Source organism: Nipponia nippon, unplaced genomic scaffold (genome assembly GCF_047370975.1).
Source record: "Nipponia nippon isolate SJK-2023a ecotype South Korea unplaced genomic scaffold, ASM4737097v1 scaffold_4, whole genome shotgun sequence".
Lineage (NCBI taxonomy): Eukaryota > Metazoa > Chordata > Aves > Pelecaniformes > Threskiornithidae > Nipponia > Nipponia nippon.
This window is the reverse complement of record NW_028262358.1, coordinates 60,040,671-60,063,128: the sequence shown is the minus strand read 5'-3', so window position 1 is coordinate 60,063,128 and position 22,458 is coordinate 60,040,671. Positions and strand designations below refer to the sequence as shown.

At 42.2% G+C, this 22,458-nt stretch overlaps 1 protein-coding gene across 1 annotated transcript in view; it reads left to right on the top strand.

Moving 5' to 3' along the window:
- The first annotated feature begins 10,408 nt into the window (after positions 1 to 10,408).
- The window catches only part of AIG1 (androgen induced 1), a 124,259-nt gene continuing 112,209 nt past the window's right edge, over positions 10,409 to 22,458 (top strand). The window contains exon 1 of the mRNA XM_087776805.1: positions 10,409 to 10,760. Coding sequence (XP_087632931.1) covers positions 10,620 to 10,760 — 141 coding nt within the window. The 5' untranslated portion in view covers positions 10,409 to 10,619. The remainder of the gene's footprint in view (positions 10,761 to 22,458) is intronic.

Below are 22,458 nucleotides of genomic sequence, written 5' to 3'. Positions count from 1 at the left end.
GTAGTGAGGCACCTTTTGATTTGCACATCTGACATAGTAATGCCAGCCTACTTATGTGATGATAAAATGAGCTAAATTAAGAACGATCAGGGAACCCCATTCGCATTATTGAAGCATCGTGCAGTAAGTGCAAGAGACAGGTGGCATAAGTGCTAAAACAAGGATGGAGAGTATGTGCTGCAGGGAATCAATCTACTGCATTAACGGCTAATGGCACACTCAGTGTTTATCCATTATTTATCACATAAATGAGTATGTACTCTCTAGACTGCAGAGGTGCTTTCATAACAGAGTGACACTGATTACTGAAAATTAAAAAATGAGAGCTGATCTTAATAAATGAATTGAAAATTAGCAAATGGTAACAAACTCCACATGGTATATCTGCTCAACCTAATAACACAGGCTTTTGTTTTGGTTTTATGAAAATTATTTGATCCGTTGCTATAATTTCAGAGCTTAGAGAATAATGCCAAACCTGGAAAAAAGGCAGAGGACCTAGGATGCAATCACTTCCTGCCACTATCACATACGTTCATTTGCATGCACACTTTCGTTCTGAGCTGCTTTTTGCTTTGCTTTAGTATTCTGCTCATTTCTTTCTTTTCCCTTTCAATTTACTGGCACATTAGTGAAAACTAAGAATATCTGCTCATACGGAGAGAAGAATGATGTTACTCGAAATGTATTGTGTACCAGTGGTGGCATAGAAACTACACTCTATGCCTTGGTTTTAACATTTCAATGTTGCCAGAACACTGGCCTTGAATAAATATGTTACATGAGCTCAGGCTTGATCATGTATCATTATCAGTGGAAGCTGCGTCATTAAATTCCCAAGAAGAAGGGTCACATTTTCACCTCAGACCCACTGAAGGTGTTAAAACTGGACACAAATTTAGATGGTTAGTTGAATCAGGAAACTGTTTATAGACTAATTCTAATAGAAGTAGTACAGGGTTATGTAGGCATGCTAATTTATTCATGAAGGACAGAAGAGCTATATCAAATAAGTGGAAAACACGTAGTACTTAAGTGTTCCCAGTATATTAAATATCTTAAAAAGATGACTTCTACATTAAGATGATTCAATTCATAGGGACCTAGGTAACCATTTAAAATTTATACTACTGCTGAATGTTAGTAGTTTGCATTCACCTGCATTTCACCCTATCCTCATCACAGACCAGTAATTCCTGAGAGGAGACACATCATTATATTGCAGTTAATAAGGCATTAACTAGGCATGTTGGCCCTGAAAGAAAGTCATGGATTTCTTCCATCTGAATCCATCATGCTCTGTTCAGTTCTATCATAAGCAGCAAGCTGTTGTCCCAAAGTGAATCCCTCACCAGGATAACAGACACACTTGGATATGTGTTCAGTGACAAGGTAAAAAATAGGAAATTTTCTCAGCTTCCATCAGGAATGTCTGAAATTTTAAACATCTGTCTCTCCGATCATTGCTGGAAACATTCATATCATTGACTCTGATAAGAAGGACATCTCTTATACTAGGATGCCAACAACAATCAACCAAACAAAAACAAAATAAAAAATCCTCTCAAACGTTGGACTGCTTAGGTTCAGAAAACATGAAGAGAGAGGATACTTTTGTGATTAGTCTAAACCAGCCAAAATTAGATGGCATCTTCCAAGGATGTAGACTGGGTTCTGAATCCCCGTGTGCCATCTGGGCTGCTCATAAATCGTAAAGCTGCTAGGTCAGTAGCTGCGTAAGTACATGCAAGACTTGAAGATGCTTGAAAATAGGCAATATTTTTTGCAAAATGTTCATAAACAGGATTTCTTCCACCCCCATTCACATGAATATTTTTGGCAAAAAAAACTGAAGTCTTGTGCATTTTCAATTATCCCTAGCAATTGCCCGTTACAAGATTAACTAGTCAGATTTACCAGCTAATATACTGCAAAAAGCACCTAAAGGCTTTCAAAGGTATCCTAATTATCATATTTACAGTCTCTGAGATTACTTCCAGCAAAGACATCCTAATTCAGTCTCTTCTTCTGGTTTATTTGATTGCACTTTATTAGCTAGTAATCATACTGCTAAGCTTTCTAATAATGCTGCTTCACATCTGCTTAAACCGCCATCTCTTCATGATGCATCTGTGAAGTGTATACAATTGTGTTCCTTCTAGAAACAGAAAACAACGGCAAAGTGACTTTTGTTAGGCCGCTCAGTTACTGAATCTGAGATTTGGGGGCAGGAGCTGCAGCAGCCAAACTTTTCCCAAGCGCTAGTTTTTCTTTGCAAACACCCATTATCCCAGTGGGTCCTCTGCAGTGGCTATGTATATTTTGCAACAGTTCTGTCATTCAGGAAAGCAAGGATTATGGTTATTTCATTCACTTGCAGAGAAATTCCCATGATGTAGCTGTCTTAAAATATTTTGATTTTTATTTTTGTTCCAGCAAGTGGGTAGCGAGAATCATAATACAGAAAAAGGTAGTTGTGAGAAAGTTCAAAGTCATTTCAATGTGTTCATTTATTCACACATGCCTTTGTGGAGATTTATCTAAGAGCTCAAATATGCAATAGTGTACAGCTGGTTTCCTTCTGAAGGTTGGACTAGACCTCCTGCTTCTCCCTTACTTTTCTCCTTTAAAGCATATTATCATTCTATCCTCTGCAATTAACCTCAAATTATCATCAGACTATAAAAATATACAAAGCTGAACAAACAGTAGAGAAAGTTATTCACGGTTGTTTCCCTAAACCCAGTTTGCAATTCAGTTTTTGTATCACATCAATATGTGCCTTTGTCTAGCTCTTCACTTACATTTTCAGGTTTTCATTGTGGATTTTTTTTTTCCAAGCTGATTTAAAATGAGGCTTTTAGTGATGGAAATACAGACAACTGTCAGATTAATAAGTGAGGAAATTACAGGAATAGTTTTCTGTCTACTATATCCGCAGTGGCTTTGTACTGTACCCATACCTTACCCAATGATTTTTTGTCATGTTCTGCTTTTCCAGAATATGAATCAGCTTTGACTAAACATTTTTGATATGTGGAGGAACAAAAAAAAAAAAAAAGCATCAGTATCCATGAAAACCATCCTATGGATCCATCTGTGGTGCAATACCATCACAGTACGGTATAGACCTCCTGCCATTGTCAGCCCAGAGAAATGTGAGCCTTCGGCAGCAGACTGTATGAAAGGGAAAGACACATACTGAAAACGACACAGTCTCTACAAGTTGTGTAAAAGACATTCTGAGGATGAGTGCTAGAATAAAAAATTAGACAGAACAACAGCTTCCAGCTGGTGACAGAGAGAGCCTGCTTACTGCTGTATTGTCTGGCAGAGAGTAAAAAGCCAGAAGCGTGGCGTTCTGCTGAGAGTCACTCCTACCAAGAGAGGAGGAGTTGGCAACGATGAGCATCTCCCGCAGGGGGGCTAGCAGACGACGGCAGGCATCTCCAGGTTTGCTTGGCAGCCCAAACGCAATACAAACTTCTGAAAACTCATCAAAGCCAAACTAGTTAGTTAAAAAAACTGGCTACGCCAAATCTTTGAAATGGGTATTTGGTTGCTATGCTCCTTGCCAGCCAGTGCTGTCTCTCTCCTACTGAATAAAGAGCTCTCTATGTTCTGGCTGTTGTATTAGATGCGTATTACTGCTCTCCCTTGATCAGTTAAACCTTACTGCAGCTGAACCAGGAAATCATTCACGGATTCACAACAGAAGATACGTCACATTTACTCTATTTTCCAGTGCTGCCCATTAGAGTTAGTTGTCACAGAAAAGAATCTGTTGTTTGTTTAAGAAAATACTGTATTTTTTAATATTTCAGGTTTCCTCAGAAGTCCAAGATGTAACTGGGTGAAGAATAATTACATATTTATAATTTTAAAATAAATGAAGAAATAGTTCTTGCTGAGATGAACTTTCAGTCAGGACACAAGGCAGGAAGTTTTACTAGTCCAGTTTTATGGATGAGAATTTGGGGTAGAGATAGGGTGCAGAAAAATAATTCTACAACTTTTGACGGGCGATTTAGGGGTAGAGATTTGTTCCGGTTCAATTCATAAAATAGACAAATTAAGTCTCCAGCACAAATTAACAATTACGTAACTCTTTGATGCAGGCACTGCTACAGAAGTGGTGTGGGGCACCTGCATCATTCCTGTTCCTGGTTTCTCATCCCACCTCCAACCCCTTTGCCCAGGCGTTCAGAGGAGGTAGCACGGTGCTGCGCTTAGGGGATTTAAGCCACCAGAGAGCTGATTTTAACAAGATAAGCTAGAAAATTGAGGCAGCCTTGGTGAGTTACGCGTTAGGCACATACGTACCTCCATTTACATTACAGCATCACAGAACTGTTGAGGTTGGAAGGCACCTCTCGAGATCATCTAGTTGAGCCCCCCTGCTCAAGCAGGGTCAGCTACAGCAGGTTGCCCAGGACCGTGCCTAGACGGGCTTTGAATATCTCCACAGATGTAGAGTTCACAGCCTCTCTGGGCAACCTGTTCCCATGTTCCACCATCCTGACAGTAAACAGCGTTTTCTTATGTTCGGATGGAATTTCTTGTGTTTCAAAGGTACCTGGTAACAATTGTCATGTCAAGACTGTCTTCTGTCAAGAGGGTCTAAGAGAAGGCAGACAGCACGCAGTTACACGCAGGGTTAAATTTTCTGGTCTTACAATTATTTGTGGAAATTTTGTTTGTCTTCTTTTGCACACTTTTAATGAATAAGCAGCTGACTCATATTTCCCCATGGCAAACAGTTCTGCTTTTTTACTGTTCACTGATATTGCTAAATAATACCGCGTATCCAGCATCTTCAAGAATTTGACGATAGGCAGATGTAGTGTAAGGGGTAAGCTCTTAAAACAGGACAGCGGGTAATCTATAACTGTGCGCTGCGTGTACCCAAACCACCTCCCAAAGGCTACATCCCTCTGTGAGATTGGATGCTACAGCAGAGGAACATTTGCTCTGGTTTTCAGGGGGCCACATCATCGGTGGGCAGGTAGAATGCTCCCGATCAGCGTTGCTCTTTTGCACCTCAGAGGCCTATTACCTGCTTTCCCTTCCCGCCCTAACACTTACCGATGTAATCAGCAGAAAGCATATGAAATTAAGATATAAAATCCTTACTGTGAAACAGCTTTGTTGCACACAATGTATCTGATCCAAATGTGAAGAAAAGTTAATCTGCTTACACAGTCCCTGCTTCACTTGCATATTCAAAACTCCCGATTGGTACAATAAGGCTTTTTCTTTATTAAATCATCACTTTGGGAAATTCTAACTTAACAGGGAAGATGAACGCAACAAGTTTTATCTGCTCATTTCTCCTTTATAGCAAGGAAGTTCATCATCTTTTAGGGTAAAGCAAAGTTTAACTTGCAGAGAGGATGAATTTCCAGCTGCCCCAAACTTTGTTCCACGTATCTCCTGGTCGTCTCTGCTCCAGCTCTATTTCCCATTGTTAAATACATACAAATATCTATTGTAGAATACTCAGTACAAAATATGCCCAATTAGTAACTTCATTGTAATTCTTAAACCTAAACTTGAAACTAAATTGGCCATAATCAGTCATCATACAAACAAGTAGCTCCAGAAGTCTTGCTAAACACACCGCTCTTTATACCTGGTGTAGATGGGGTCTTTTCATTTTTATTTTCTTTTTTTCCTCCATCATTCAATTTTTACCCTATCTGTTCAAAGTCAATGAAGAAATAAAAACTTGCCTAAGCTTTATTAGTAGGATTAACAATGGGCCCAGTTACAGCAGATAACTCAAAGATTTTGAGTTGAATCCTCCTCTGATATGTGGGGCCACTTACTAGCCAAGTGACAGTTCATCTGACTGAAGAGCTATATATTAAATATATACATATCAACTGAGAACATTTCTAAAAATTCTTCTGTCTTAGGCACAGGCAAGCTTTTTTTCAATAATTGCTTGCTGATTTTTAACTTGCAATGTTTCAATAATTTCACTTACATCCATTGCAAGAAAGCTTAATTTTTGAATGTCTGCTTATGTGGGAGTCGCGCTCCCACACATCCAAATACGCTTACCTTGGCACAGTTTGTACACTCTGCCTCAAATATTAGAAATTGCAGTATCAGGTGCATCACCATGAACACAGTGTGATGAAGCAGTATTACCAATTTCCTAGGAGTTCAAGCATGCATTATTATGCTTATTATTATTGCTTTGGAGGCAACTGCTGGTGGCATAATTCCTTGTAAACAACTCATTTGCATTTAAAGCAATTGCTTAAGAAAAGGCACCTCGCAGGTCTCAAAACATCTCTCAAAGATCATTCACCAATATTCACCAATATCTTTGATATTCACAAAATACAATGCTGTTCAGAAATGCAAATGTTCCTTTAAAAAAGACAAAAAACCCCAAACCAAAACAAAAAACACCACCACCCAAAAAAAGACAAAAAAACCCAAACCAAAACAAAAAACACCACCACCAAAAAGCTCTTAAGCATTCTCATCTGCTGGCCTGCATAGAAAAGATTAAAACTTGGACGCTACTCATTTTATATTAACAATTGGATAGGAAGCCTACCTTTTTAGTTCTTTTTCCCACTCAGTTCTCGGACAGATTTTTAGGCATCTTGCTTCCCCCCCTGTAGCAGACAGCATTTATTAACATCTCCCATCCCAGACATCCCAGTCCTTTGGACTCTCTCTCCTCTCTAAAGCCGTTTCTCGTCTCCACTGAATGACAAGTATGACCCATGTCAAACTCCCACTTTCAAATAAACTTACAGTGTGTGACTTACGAAAACTCAGTTGAGGCTTTTCACAATTTACATACAAACAAATATTTAAATATCAGGACCTGAAAAATCACAGGCTAGCACTGAATATCGTATTTACATGTTTATAGTCTACCTTGCTATGATTTAGGCATTTAATCAAAAACCTGAAATGTTAACATTTTACAAAGTACCAAAAAGTTGCATTCATATAGCAATATAAAGGGCAAATTAGTAAACTTCTCATTTTTACTTTGCTGAAAAAAATTAAGACCAAATCCAAAGGAAAATAAAATCCACTGCAAACCCATTTCAACCACAGTCACAAAAGACTTTGCTGCTGGTCTCTCAATAGACAGGGAGTATAAAGTCCACAGTAGCACATAAAGGCTAATGGCAGCCTACAATCTAATTAGCCCTTATTATAATACTGTCCAGAGATTCAACAGATACTTCTTTAGAAAGGACACAGGCACAAAGAACCCACCCACAAAGGAGTTACGTTTCCTTTCAAAGGTCTAGAAATGTGTAATAAAGAAGAGTCTTTGACCAGGAAGAAGCTTGGCAGATCCTGGCATTAGCCTGCCTTGAGATTTTCTTGACTGAAAGAAAAAACATGGGGAACAAGAGTGTTTATACATTCAGCTTCATTTAGGTTTTCACCTTGGCTTACAAGGCTGAGTGAAAGTTTTTCTTTGTATGAAGTTAGGTTTTTCTGTAGGCTTTGCTGAGATTTCTATGGAAGAGTGGAGAGCAGAACTGAAGAGCATTCAGATGGAGCTCCAAAAAGCCTGGGCAGTTTTTCTGTAAGTTTTGAGGATGCTGTAACCCTGGAGGATGTTTAAATACACGTGACTAAAAGGCAAACAGAGAATGGCGGTTATCAAGTTATGTCCAGTGAGTATTAATGTCTGTGATGCCGTATTAGTGACATAGAAGTGACCCAAGGATTGAGTTCCTCTACACCATAGGAGGAGGTGCAGTTAGAAAAGTAGGGGACAGACTGCCTAAGGCTTAGACAGCCCTAAACTCTTCCTGTCCAAGGCTGATCACAAGACACAAGGGTGTGCATGGGTATGCAATCAGTCATGCTGTGGAGCACGGCACAGAGTAACTTGCCTTTGAGAGCTTACAAAGCTCAAGTCCAGCGAGACTTGCACACTAAAGGTGCCTCTACAGTGGCACTGTCGTTCAAATGAAGAGTAAATCTCCTGATCATCTGGACTTACGCTGAGCTTTGGTTTATAACTGGACAGTTTCAGAAAGCAAGCTGGATTCCTTTTGAAAAAAAAAAACAAACCAGAAGATGTGCTCCAGGGGTTCACTTAATGCTCTCCAGCCGTTAATGAATGAATATTCAATCCACAGCTCCAGATAAGAACTAGTCTGAAGTGAAACCTCCTCCGATACATACAGTACAGACATCAGGTCCTCAGCAGCAACTGTGCTGCTCTACACATCCACTTGTATTGGGGCACACCGCTAACATTATTAGTCTGCTCTCCCGTTGTATTGCAGACCATTACGCTTCACCCAGATACCTCTCACACTGAACCTTGAGACTTCAATGAGACCAAACCCTTTTAGCCTGTAAGAGTAAAATACACGCCCCAAACAACAGAAGGGTCTGATGGCCCAATGTGATTGCTGGGGCTGTGAACCCGGGTAAGATAAGGTAAAATAACCTAAAGGATCCAGCGGCAAATTCATGCACCGTGCTTCTGGAGGATTCTTTGTCCGTGCCTGACATACAATTCCTCTGCATAAAGCAGAGATCTTAACCTGTGTTAATTTCACCCAGGATAGCTGCCAGCATGTGTTCTCCTAAACAGCCTTTCATTTTTGCTGAACTTGAGCACAGTGAATACGAGATTAAGAGGCTTTGACTCTATGTAATGGAATAAAAGTAGGGAACACATTGCACAGTCATTGATTCTTTCTGCCTTCCAGTAGCATAACTATGATGAAGCACCTTATTGTTCAAATATTTATTTCAGAAGACAGATATAGGGAGATGGTGTTTATAGAAGTGTTTTTTCTATCCAAGCCCAGACACCACTGCTGGTGGTTTTTTCCCTTTAAAGTAACTTTTCCAGATGGTGGAGCAATTTAATATTTACCCTGCAATCAAGCACTGTAAGACTCTTTCCTTTTCAGGGTGTAGAAGTCCAAGCACAAGACCCCCTCAATTGCTCCTAGCATCAAGGATCCCTTTGGTGATCAAACCTCTGCTGACAGAAACGGTCATTCATTGCCTTTAAAACAAAGGCTGGTATAAATACTGATCCCTCAGCTCATGCCAGTGCTCACCTACCCAAGCATCATCATCTTTCACTTGATTTTCCTCGCATGACATTTTTTTTTTTAGTGTCCTGCCGCTTATTTTATATTCTCCTGGACTAAAGGAAGAAGATTTGGTCTCAGGGCCTCCTCAGAGCCAGCATGACCAGTGTGGAGATCCACGTCTTTCCTGTCACCAAGACCAGCTGCTTCTGCTAGCCACTGTATTTTGTGCCCCCTCAGAGATCAGGAAGCCACCACCCGTCAGAGCTGAGGGCATGAACCTTCACGATGACTTTCTGGTCCCCAGGACAGTATTGCCAAGAGGTTAGTTATAACCAAGAACACTGTTGCTGCCATTAGGTCCACCGCTAAGAAGGTATCCTTATAATGCTGATACTCCACCCAACGTCTTAATCGAGGGATAATGAGGTCTCGGTCTTGCAGTGGTTGCAGGTATTGGAAAGCGCACCTCTACCAGTTGTGTGTGCGTGCGAGGCATGGAAACACCGAGGGCTTGACTCTGCCTCAGAAACACGGACGCAACGACAAAGGCGCTCCGCGCCGGGGCAGCTGCACGCACCGCCCCTACGGTACCCGTGGCACACGGCTACGCGCGGCCCGCGGCGCAGGGCCAGGGCAGCCCCTCCCGGGTGGCCGCCTCACCGCCTCCCGCCGCCCCCGGCCCCGCCCCGCCTGGCGGTGACACCTGCTCCAACGGCCGCCGCGCGCCCTCAGCCCGCAGCCCATTGGCTGCGGCGCGGTCAGCTGGCCTTGCGGTCAGCTGGTGGCGCGGGGGTGTCCGCCCCCGGCCGGGGCGGCGGCGGCCGGGCCCTGCGCCCCGCCGGTCCGCGCTAAGCCCGGGCGCTGCGGCGGGGCTGCCGCGGAGGCAGACGGGCGCGGCGGCGTTTCGCGGTACACCGAATAAAAACCGCAATCGCCGATGCACTGTGTTTTCTGCTTGAAAAGGCGGGCAACCAGGTTCTGCAAATCACTTGGGGCCCGGGCTCACACGCGTGCCCTCCCGGGGGCAGCGCGCCTGAGGAACGCGGGTCCCCCGGGCAGGGCCGCGCCGCCGCAGCCCCGGCCTGCACCTGCCAGCACCTCCCAGCCCCCGGGCACCCACCGCCGCCGGAGCGGCGCGGCGGGGCCGGCCTGCGCCTCGGAGGGCGATGGGAGGGGGCGGGCATGCCCCTCCGCTCCCCCGGGAACGGCCCGGCCTCTTCCCGCCCGGCCCGGCCGCGGAGCTGCGGCTCGGGAGGGCGCCGAGCCCGCCAGCCAGGCTGCTGCCAGCGGCGCCGGCACCGCCGCCGCTCAACCGCCCCTGCGACCCCGCCTGCCCCGCGCCGCTGCCCCCCGTCGCCGCACGGCGCGGCCCCTCCGCTCCGTTCCGCTCCGCCCCGGCCGGGGCCGACCGCGGCGCGGGGGCGCGGGCAGTCCCGCCCGCAGGGGCGCGCACACAGCGGCGCACACCCCGGCACCGGCACAGGCCGGCAGGCACACACGCGGAAGCGCAGCCCCAGCTGGTTCCCGGCCCGCCGCCGCCGCCGCCGCCCCGGCGCAGCGTGCAACATGGCGCTGGTGCCCTGCCAGGTGCTGCGCGCCGCCATCCTCCTGTCCTATTGCTCCATCCTGTGCAATTACAAGGCCATTGACATGCCCGCGCATCAGACCTATGGAGGCAGCTGGAAATTTCTGACCTTCATAGACCTGGTAAGTGCCCCCGGCGCCCGTGGCCCTGCCCCCCCTCCGGCTGCCCGCTGCAGGGCCGCGGCCCCGCGCGGGAGCGGGCCGGGCGCATCGCGGCCCCCGGAGGCGGCGGCCCTGCTCGACGGCAGCGCCATGAGGTGACCTTAAAGCGGGGACGGCGACGTGTTGTGACTCCAGGGCCGGCCGTGAGAGAAGCCAGCCGGACGCCGCGGCAGCGGAGCCGGGCGGTCCGAGCGGAGAAGGAGACGGACAAAGCCGAGGGGCCGCTGCCTGCAAGCGGCCGTGGGGACGGTGCGCCTGACGCCCTGTCGCCGCAGTGCCCATGCTGTGTTTCGCCTTTTCTAATGGCTGACGGTAAACACCAGAACCTGCCGGCCCCAGCGTTTGGCTCCCGTCTGCTGTCAAAACAGAAAACATGCCTCGCTCCCTTTGGCCCATCCGAGGAACCCGTCCCCGACAGGTGCAGGTGTGCGAGAGAGACACAAAAAGTGCTGGGCAACACAACCTGCCGGAGCCAGTCAGGTTTGGTTGCAAATCCATAACCGAGCCTACGAAGCGAAAGATGCTTCATTGCGCTTTTCTTCGTAAGGGCCCAGAATCTGGAACAGTCACGAGCACGCTGGCCTGCTGGAAAACACCAGGTGCTGGCCAGGGGCTGGTTTTTGCCCTGAGCTTCCTAGCCTTGCGGCCTCCACAGCAGCGTTCCCCTAGTGCGGGTGGGAGGAGAGGGGGCAGGAGGAAGAGAAGAGATGGGAGGAAAAACTTGGTTTCTGGTCCAGAAATATGATAGCCAGCTTACACCTAGTACATAGATAAAATAGGGTTTTTTTAATTGAATCCACGGTGTAAATAGGTGAGAATTTTTGCAGTTCCTACTGAGTGACAGAAAAGTCCCAAAATGCAAGTGTTTCAGTGCTTCCCAGTGAAAAACATCTCTCGGAAGCTCATTGTAGATTCACAAATATTGCTACTACTGCCTACACGCTTCATATCCAGTCAGTAGGTTGAGTTTGTGAGTTTGGAGGCCAAACTCAAACACTGTTAACCTGTCAGGCCAAGTGTGCAAATTTCAGGATTAAGCTAAGGTTTACTGAGGCCCATATTTTATTTGGACAGAAGCAGCACCTACCGTATTTTGCATTTAGCCAGCGTAATTTTTGTGTTGGGTGCCAAAAATTTGCTGGATCTCTGAGGATCCACAGCCATAACTAGTGCTTTTACTGTGATTGTAAAAGGGCATCTTAAGGCCTGATGTTATTCTGGAAGGCAAACTAGAATCTAAATTTTTTTTTTTTTCCTTTTGGGCTGCTGAGCAGTACTGTCAGTAATATTAATTGATAGAAGTTAGCATCAAGTCCCAGTTAGGGGGATGCTAAAGTTAGGGGGGAAGCTGTTGACTTTAGTGGCAGTTGAATTGGAAGTGAACCAACTAAAGCTAAAAGCCGATGATATTGTCCTTCAGTCTCCTTCACCTTTTTCTCTGTTCTCCTAGCCCTGGGAGTTGCTGGAGGATTAAGTGAACTAAGGCTGTCATACAGTGAAAATAACATTTGACAGTATGTGATATTCATCATTTCCCAAAAATTACAGCCTGCTGTTGGTGGCAAGTTCATGTGGACTTTCCCATCAAAGCATGCACATGGTTTAGGCTACTTCTGTCATGGCCTAAAAGGTCAAGGTAAATGTGTAGTGCTTTCTAAAATGTCTAGAACAGTTATCAACTGCAGCTAGTCATTTCTGTCTTTTAGCTAATAGTTGTCATGTGTTTCTCATAGTCAAGTCCGATAGTTGAGAAAAGGTTAGCAATTCCTTACAGTCTTCAATCCTTCCAAATAACACAGAATTCAACGACTTGAATGCCTGTCTCAGTGACGAGCCAGCAGATAGACCTCTCCACTTGTCGACAATATTTACTTATGTCCAAATGGCTCTGGTAGCGTCTTATCTAAGCAAATCTATCTTTCTGTCTCCTGGGACAACTGGGAGACTTGAAGAAACAAAAAATGTTAGATTCCTGAGGAGGATACCAGGAGGTGTGGTTGGAGGATGTTAGGCACATTTCCAAAATACTGTATGTTGACTAAGTCTTGAAAAGCTCTTCCATAAGTTTCAGTTTCCTCAACCATGTGCAGTGTTCCTGTGTCAGTCACATTCAAAGGCTGTATAGACAAAATATCATCAATGCCAGAGTCTTGGCAGACGTGTGTTCTTGCTACAGATTGTACCTCCACAAGCAGAGATTTCATCTTTGACATCACAGAAGCACGTAGAAGTTCTTTCTATTTCCAAAAACTGCTACCAGTTTTTGAGAAAAACGAGTTTATGACTTGAATCTGAAAAGTAATTTGGATTTTTTTTTATCTGTCCGTTTGTAAAGGGACATTCCTTTCCAGTCTCAGCATCAGTAAATGTCTTGGAGATTTAGGTAGCTGGCCTTGCAGAGGTGCTGTGTGAAATGATTTACAGTTATCTGCGGGTAATATAATTTTGAATCAAAGTATGAAAAACTAGTAGTTTGGATTCTAAAACACAAGACACGATAAAGTATTCTAAATGTATGCATTAATCTGAACAGCAGACTTACAGGCCTCACACTGTTTACGGAAGTTGAGCATTATGAGGAAGTTGTTTAATACAAAGCTGAAGACTGTAATGTCCCTGTCTATCCGTAATATTTTGGATGTTCACACCTAAATAAGATTTTCTTGGATGCCAGTATTTATGCTTAATCTTTCCTGTCCTTGAATTAAGAAAGAAAATAAGCACAACTGATAACTTCTTTTAACTTCTGTCATTCTGATGACTGACAGTTTTTTTGCAGTTGTGACTGTGGTGGCAACATTCCCTAAAACACACGTGTCAATGGAATAGGTTTCTGGTTTATGAAGCAATGTACTGGCAGTATGTTTTGCCATTACACTGGTGATGCGATGCTCCTCACTGCTCCTCACGGTCATTTCTCCACTTCAGACTTTCTCCCTGATATGTAGAGGTGGTAGATACCTGTTCTGCTTATTCAAAAGATGGTAAAGATATCTGCCTAGTACCTGTGGATTCCAAAACACTTCAGAAAAGAGAGAAGTATCCTTTTTGTCATTTATAGAGTGGGAAACTGAGGTACGAAGAGGTAAAGAGTTGCTGCCAAGATCAGTCAGTGGGCCCAGCAGATCAAATTATTGAACAGAATAATGAGGCTATTTCAAAACTCCAACCTGTTGCTTTCATTTAGCCTCAGAACACAAACCAAGCCCCAAAGTTAGTTCCTGTGAAAATGGCAAAGAACTGGATTCAGATGGGATATTTCAAGAGATGTGCCTAAAATTTTGTGTACAGCTGCCTTTGTTAGACTCAGATTCACCATTTTGTACTTTAATAGTGGAGTGTGGCACTGTCCTGCACCACAACCCGTAAATTCATTGTGGAGCCTCACAGTTGAAAGTTAAAGTTAGGGTGAAGATGATGCCAGTACAAAACGATTCTTTGCAACAAGTTTGTCAGCTATATAGGTCTCAGAAATTTTCACTATTTGTACGGCTGTTTGTTCAGTTCTTTAAGTACTTGCAGTAGCTGAATTAAAGATAATAGTACTTGAATTGAAGATAACCGGGTCATCCTGCATACACTGCAGCCACACCCCTGCCTTTATAAATACACATTTGTTGAGGGATCCATTGCACCAACTTGTCTAAAATGGCAGGATCCTTGCTGTTGCAGGGGTTACGTTTTGTTCTTCAGTTTCTCTTGTCTTTCTTACTGTTGTTGTGAGAGAAGGGAAAAATAAATAGAATTTGTATTCTGGAATAAAGTGGAGCCTGTTGGTGCTGAAATAAGACCAGTTCTACTTTTTCTGTTTGGGTGTGTATGATAATTAGCAGAAAAGTAGCTTAGAGTTAAAATAAGTATGTCTCTCCTTAGTAAGAGGTGCACTGGTCTAAATAGCTTCTAATTTTCATTCTCCAGTTTCTGTGAAAACCTTATTCCTCAAAGAAGCTAGAGTGAACCAAGATACTATTGCACATACACATGCATGCATTAACAAAATACTGTTGTTGTTTTTTTTTTTTTAAATCTTGAGGTCTCTCTGATGGGCTGAGCAGGGTAGTTATAGAGACAAAAAGCAAGGCTAGATTTTTGGAAGCGGTCTCCAGTGTTATGTTTTGTGATTATGATTAGTGGTCCTATTTTGAATAACAGAAGGTTAATGCGGGTATTCATACGACTTGATTCAGGGCAGCCAAAGCTAGAGAGGAATTGATTTTGCTCATATATAAATCTGCCTGGCCTTATACTTTTATTATTCCTTTGAAAGAAATAGCAGGATGTCTGTGTATGAACTTTTTATACGTTGTCTGGCAGGCTGAGTTCTACAAAAAATGGGTATAAGCTCTGTTCCTAGCACATTTTTTGCTAGTACATGTTGTATTTGTTTTGCAGAAAATGCCTTTAGGTTTAGTTTGATTAAGTTTAAATAAGTCATCAGAACTTAGTTCGTTTCTTGTCTTTGCAAAATTTCAGAGGGGCGTGGTAACAATAGCACTAGAAACTAGAGTTGGTATGTTTGTTGTTTACTTATTTAGTGTATTTAATTAGTTATTAAATTACATGAGATACAGTTACTAGACAACAAAAAAAGATAGCAGCTTAACAAAGCGTGGCTAAAAATTGTAGGTGATTTGTGCCCAGTTGGATTTAGTTATGCTGATAGGAAATAAGATGACCAGAAAATGTCAGAGGCCAGAAGATTCAGAATTAAGGAATAATAAACTGTGCCATTGGTGCGGTATCTGAAGCTGAGCAAGTTTCATTGCTAACTATGAGTTAAACTTACCGCAACACAGAGGACAAAAGTGAAAACACATTCCACACTCTCTGGAATATAACTATGACTCTTTTCCAGGATTTCCTTTAGTAAAATGAATTTCACCTTCTGCTTTCCTCTTTCATCATCTATGAAGTTACCCTGATATTCAAGTGTTTTATGGCTTTTGGGTGAAAAGATTACAGAAGTGTGAAATATTATTATGTATTATTCCCAGAGGTAATTCATCACCATGTCTAAATATCTCGGTGTTCTTACTATAACAGAGAATACAGCCAACAGAGTGTTTATCAGTTTACAGAGAAAGAAAGTAAGGGATTGCTTTTTGAAGAATAACAAGGTGAGGTTTCTTAATGGTGCTTAATGTATTTGAGAGAAAAGGCAACGATAGGCGTAAGGGAGCCTTTCAGTAAGTGTGTGTTTTAGAGCTTTCTTTTTCCCTCTCAGGCTGTAAACATGTCAGAGAAACAGTAATGTATAGTGTCGTCGATGCAGTAATAAAAATGTAATAGTATCATCGTTTCTTATTCATAGACCCGTGTTTTCCATGTGCTTTTGGTAGCGCTATTACAAACTGAGTGGAATTTGAGCACTACATTGAAGAGGTCCATTTTCACATTGCATTAGCATGTATTTATTTTACAGTTGGACTTAAATATGTTGAACATTTAATTTGGGAATGTTTAGGAAAGTTATGGCTGTCTTGAAATATTTGTGTTGGCAATAGGGTTGGCAGGGGAAAGGAGGAGAGTGGAAGAGAGGACAAATAGGGATCACTTACTATGATGATAGATTTAACTAATGTCAGTAATATTATTTTATAACTTGGACTATGTAAGTGATAGGTAGCAGTGCTATGTTTTAAACGAGTGTGAAGTCTGTAGAGTTTTGCCAGAATGGTTTCAAATGATGACAACTTTCAAGAAGTTGGTTTAGTAGTCTTTCTGTTCCCCTTTGAAAAAAATCCTATTTGTGTTGTATTACAGTTGAATGATTTTCTTTGTAATTTTGTTATAGTGGTAAGGATAACTCATAATCTTACATGCCGCCATATGCCAAAATTGTTAAATATTTTAAACAATTAGTTTAAACAAGGGCAACACATCTAGTGTTCTGTGTTAGTGTTCTGTGCTGAAGTCGAAGTTGGAGTTCTGAGCTGTCCTAATTTGTTGTGAATATAAGTATGTAACAAAATATTTAATCGATGTGTTTTTGACCTTGTAAGTATATTTGTGTTATCTTAATGAGGCCATATAAGCTTATACAAGAAACAAATTTTGAGAGATCGACCTCCTTAAGTTGTAGTAAATAACTATATAACCTATGAAATAATATTCTTAAGTAATATAGAAAATTGCAAACTTAGTGTTTTAAATTAAGAATATTTTTAATAAAAATCAAATTGCACTTGAATCTTTGCAGTTGCATCAACCTGAGGATGCACAAAGACTTGTAGGGTAGAAGTCCATGTGGGTAGTTACTTGTTTTGTCCTTAGGCTGAAAAAAAACCCAACAAACTTGATCACTCTCTCTGAAAATGGCGAAGCATGCACACGATAAAAATCTTTTATTATCGGCATGATGGAAAATTCAAATGTGCCAGTATGCCACCATACAACAAAATATGAAGTTGTTTAAACCTATAAATAGAAAAAAAAAAAAAACTTTATGAAATTGCAAAACACTGACATTACACGGAAGTAAGTTTGCAGATTTGAACAAAGTAAAACCACAGTAAAATGTAATAAAACAAAGTTGAAAAAAATAGGTAATTCTGCAGTGTATTAAACATGGTATGGTGTAGATTCATTACAAGGTATTATGCCAAGTGTGTATTTACCTGAGCAAAACAATAAAAGAAAAATATCTCAGATTCCTTCCATTACACACAGCCTTTTCTGTGCTGCAACTTTCCATATTTAATAACTGGAGTTGTCAGTGCCTGCCTATCCTAATGCAGTATTTCGAAAACATTTTTCTACTTGCACTACTTTAATATAGACTCTGATGTTGGGAGGAGCTCAGCATGGGTGGAGAATTCCTTGCCATTTGGAGTTTTACTTACTAATGCAACTCCAGTCAGTAAATGTTAAAAAGATCAACACCAGTGACAGGTTTGTATGCTTTCTGCAGAATTCAAGAGTGAAACAAATATTGGTGTGTAATAAGTTCACATTGGACATTCCTATATTTGAAACAAAAGTTATCTTACTGCTCGCTATACACACATGAAAAACATCAAATTCCTCTCAATGTAGGTTTTTTTTAAGTATCTGTGTCTGAGGTCTGGTCTTCTCACCTTGCATGTCCAGGTATATATATGGCATATGAGGTAGAAACAAAATCGACAATGCCTTGGCTTAATTTGAAGACCAAAGTGAAGCACAAACTCCCTGTTCACTCTTTGAATGGGTGAATATGAAAAGCTTTCCTCCTTCTAATGAAAGCTTTTTCAAATGTTGCCTTACTTGCCTGCATTTATTTGAATAACCACATTTTTTCCATACCATATTTTCCAAAGCTCTCAATTTGTTATTAGTCTTCATAGCCTTACGGCCTTTGTTCTATTACTCTTACTATGTATGATACAAGATTTTTTCAACTCGACATACATAATTAAATTTGCTACCACTGAAAAAGCTGTGTTTAACTTTAGTGGATGGAAGAGTTAACCGAAGTCTGAAGAAAAAACAAAATCAGTTGGAAGCCAAAGTAAAACTTCCAGCCTTTTCAGAGAGGAAGAAACTAAAGTAAATTAAAATTTATAAACATGGTTTGGTAAGACTTAAAAACAAGTCCCTCTCCCAATTAGAACTGTGATTAAGCATTTAGAGGATTTTCATCAGCATTTTGCCAGTTAACTCAGGATATTTTACACTCTCGTGGCATACAGTTGGCATTGCTTGTTGGTTTTTTTTGCAGTATACTGCGAAATTTAGAGATTCTGATGGTTGGAAACTGGTTAAGCTCATGTGAACTGCTAGGAGAAAATCAGATCCTGATTTTCATTTGTATAAAGGCTCCTTCTGGCAACTTAGGTAAGTCCCTGCGACTTTCCCTCGAGAGTTTGAAAGCAACATTTGAATGCCTCTAGTTGCATTCCCTGAACATCTTGTCTTGCCACTGCCCTTACAAGCATCCTGTTTACAGTAGGATTTCCAAACAAATACTTGCCAAAGGGTGCAATTATGTAATAACCTCCACTTAGATCTGTGCGCAGCTGACGTAGCTCAGGTATTTTTGCCGCAGTTCTCTGTCAGGTTGGTTGTTTCAAAGTGCTTGAGGACTCTCTACGGTATAGCTTAAGACAAAACGAGTACTGCCGGATTTTTACTAGCTGAATATTAGGTGTCCTGGTAAAGATATACTGGAGTAGATTGTGCAGAAGAGCAGAATGTCAAACTCTTTGCTAATGCCTTGCTAACTTGTAAAGCAAAGCACAAGGAGTGGTGGGTTTTTGCAATGATTTAGTTTAAGTGAAACAATTTAAAAGGCTGAACCTTACCTCTGCAAATGCTGCTAGACACTTCAGACAGTTTGAGTTGGTTCTACAGGGACTTACCAGAGAATTTCAATTTTACTCTGTTAGGAATTGATTGGCTCATGTTTTGTTTTGGACAGCGCTGTCTGTATTTGTATATTTTTTTAAACCTAGTTCTTTGTGTACCTGAGCATAAATTTACTCCCTGCCCCCCCCCCCCATTTGCATATATTTTATAAGGTGTCTTGAAACCTTCTGGTCCTGGCAGCACATAAGTCACAAATTGTTATTTATTATTATTGCTAGTATTATTAGAATTCAGTAGGAGTGGGAGTTCCACATGCAGAGCACAGGTGGCATATGCTCCTAAATGTACTTGATCAGATGCAAAAGGAAGAAAAAGAAACTGCTGACTTTAAATGCTGGTATATAAATTGATAAAATGCATGAATGCAAAAGGGATGTTTTCTCTGCGAGATGCTTAACAAGCTTGTGGCTGAAGTGGTGGAAGCATTTCATACAGCTAATGTTCAGGCTAGCATCTCTGTGTGATCCTGAGGCACTGCAATAGGATGCTTGACCCTAGAGAAGACGCAAGTTGTTGATGGCCAGTGCTTGCGCAGGCTCAGCGCTGTGAAGGATGCAAGCAGAGAAGGTGGGAGAGAAAAGGAAGATCCAGTAGATGACCGCACTTTGTACCTGGGGTGTGTAGGTGAGAGAGTGCACCGTGCTGATCAGCCTCGTGTTGTGACAAACTGGTATTCAGATATTTGACTGCCGGGTATGAGGACGAAGTGAGGGAAAACAAGGGGTGGAGATACGAAGTGGCTGGTGCTTCTCAGCTAAAACAGCACGTGTTTGCTCCCTCAGACTTCCCTCCCCTTCCTTGTCCTCGCCTGCATTTTTACTCCCGCACACCCACACAATCTCTCCGCACACAACCCCCACGCACACTGGTGGCGCAGCACCACTTCCCTGCAGGTAACTTGTTTGGCTTAGCACGCTTCTGCTCAGCGGAGGGTGCTTGCAAAACTTTGTCCGTAGTTAGGAGCCATATGCACTGACAGGTGCGGAGGTCCCCATTTGCTGTTCACTTAAGCTTACGAACAAATTGAAGCTCCATGCTGTGAAAACTCTCTTGACCTGAGTTTACTTGTTATAGCTGTGTTCCAAGAACTGCGAATTTGCGTGTGCATTAAACAGAATTACCTGCGTTCCTGTAGGCTCGGGGAAGCGAGTCCGAAGAATGCGCCCGTCACGAAGGGAACCTCTGCTTTGTGGACCGGCTGCACAGCGCTTTTAAACGGGACGTTCAGGAGGCTGAAAGGGATCTGGGGTGTTTGGAGACGGATATGCATCTTTGTGTGCATTCGACACAATAGTTATTTACTTCTGCTGCACATAACTTGAAATTATCAAACTGTTCATAAAAGCTACTCTGTTCCGTAGTCTCTCCATACGCTGTGCACATCTGAGAGTAAATTGGCCTGCTGCTACTGAAGTCAGTTTAGGAGACCAATTAATGAACCACGGATAAAAGATTACAGTGGTTTGAGGTACCAGACGCTGTTAAGTTTTTGAGTGTCAAAGAAGTCTAGCTAACAAGAGAGAGCAGACAGCTTCCAGGTCAGCTGTCTCATGACCTACCATGGCTAGAAAGGGATATTCCTGTATTTATTAAGAAGCTAATGATTGTTTCTAATTCTAACATATGATTATAGAAGATTAGTATTCAAATCTCCTTGACTCAATGCCAGTATAATTTCAGAAGCTAAACACCTCTGAATTTCCAGAGATTATATTCTGTGCTATTAAGTCATATGGCATTTCAGGCCACATTTTATTTTTTCTTTCTCATGGTTTGGGGCAGAAGCTACTAAAATGATATTGTCAAATTCATTCAAAGATGTTTTGTTCTGCCTTAATTGTAAGGCTGAGTTAAAATTATGAGATGTATTTCGTGGGGATGTATTTTAGAAAAGGGGGGAGGGACCTCTTGTTACTATGGGGATTTGAGCCAGTGGGATCTGAACTTCTTTATTTTAAAATACAGCCTACAACATATAAGCAAAACATGAATGTCTTTGAGGGCGTGCAAGGGATGACTCCGTTCATCCACTGCTGGCTTTGTGAATGAAAGTGCTCCTACTTTGCCTTGATCCATTCATGCCCCTTAGCACCCAGTCAGGCTTCTCAGTTACAGGTTGCTGTTAGCTGTCACTGTATTTTCTCCCCTTTTTTCCTTATACGAACCTGCCTGTGCAACATCCCTTTCCCCATTCCTTCTAGTCGCTTCTTACCCAGCACAGTCTCCTTGATCTTTCCGCTGCGTATCCCAGTTTCAGTTGCAAGCGCAGTCCTCTTCCAGAAGCCTGTGTTTTCCTGTCTAGTGCTGCTTTTCTTTTCTTATCCCCACAGTACTCCTTATACTCTTTTCCCATCATTCATACATCCTGTCTTTTCCCCCAGTGCATTCACTGTCGTATGTTGTCTTCTGTATCCTCACCCTGTCCTTCCCAAATACCTGACCAGGAGAATACAGTGTCATTCTCTTGTCCTTTTAAAGCACCCTGCGTAGACCCAAAACCATGAAGAATCATTCCTTTTCCATCAGAAAAGCTTGATTTTTGTGTGTTGATAGCCTTAAAGAAACCACTTTTGAAATGATGTTGTTGCATAAGACTCTTGGCTTTGCTTTCTGTTTTTGAACAAGTTTTAAAGCATCCTGGTTACAGGAAAAAACTCCCATACGTGTTAAGCATAATGGATCAAGATCCTCATGTTTATTATGGTGTTAAAATCTTGTCGCTTTTTGGTAGTCTGCCATTCAATTTTTTATGATAAATTTTCCAATTCAGAACCAGGTCCTTGATAGAAATTGACGTTTAAGTTGAAAAATCAAAATAATGTATGGAATCAGCAATCAGTATTCTGACATTTTCCATCTTTTCTTTTTTTGTAATTTATATATTTTAAATGAGATGCTGAAATGAATTAAATTGTATTTTATATTTCCTAATAAGAAAACTTATCTCATAATAGTCATTGTGAGGTTTGAAACTGGCTGTATTCAGTGAGATGGACAAAAATATTTTTAAACATGGCTTAGCTTGTTGGCTATTAGTGTGGTTAATAGAAGAAGCTTTCTTTTTCTTATGTGAACATACATAAGTACTTATTCCTTGTTTGTGTGGGTGGATTGGGGGTGCATGCAGACACACCTGTTGCAATTTGGAAGTAGGGGAAGAGAGAAATGTGCATTTCACAGTAGTAACTTTCTACTCAAAACTACATGGAAGCATATTCATTCTTGTTAGGGGTTCCCAGATTCGGTAGCCTGATAGAGACGAGCCTGCCGTGGGTCCGTGGCCCCACGTCCAACCAGTAGCAGGGCTGAACAC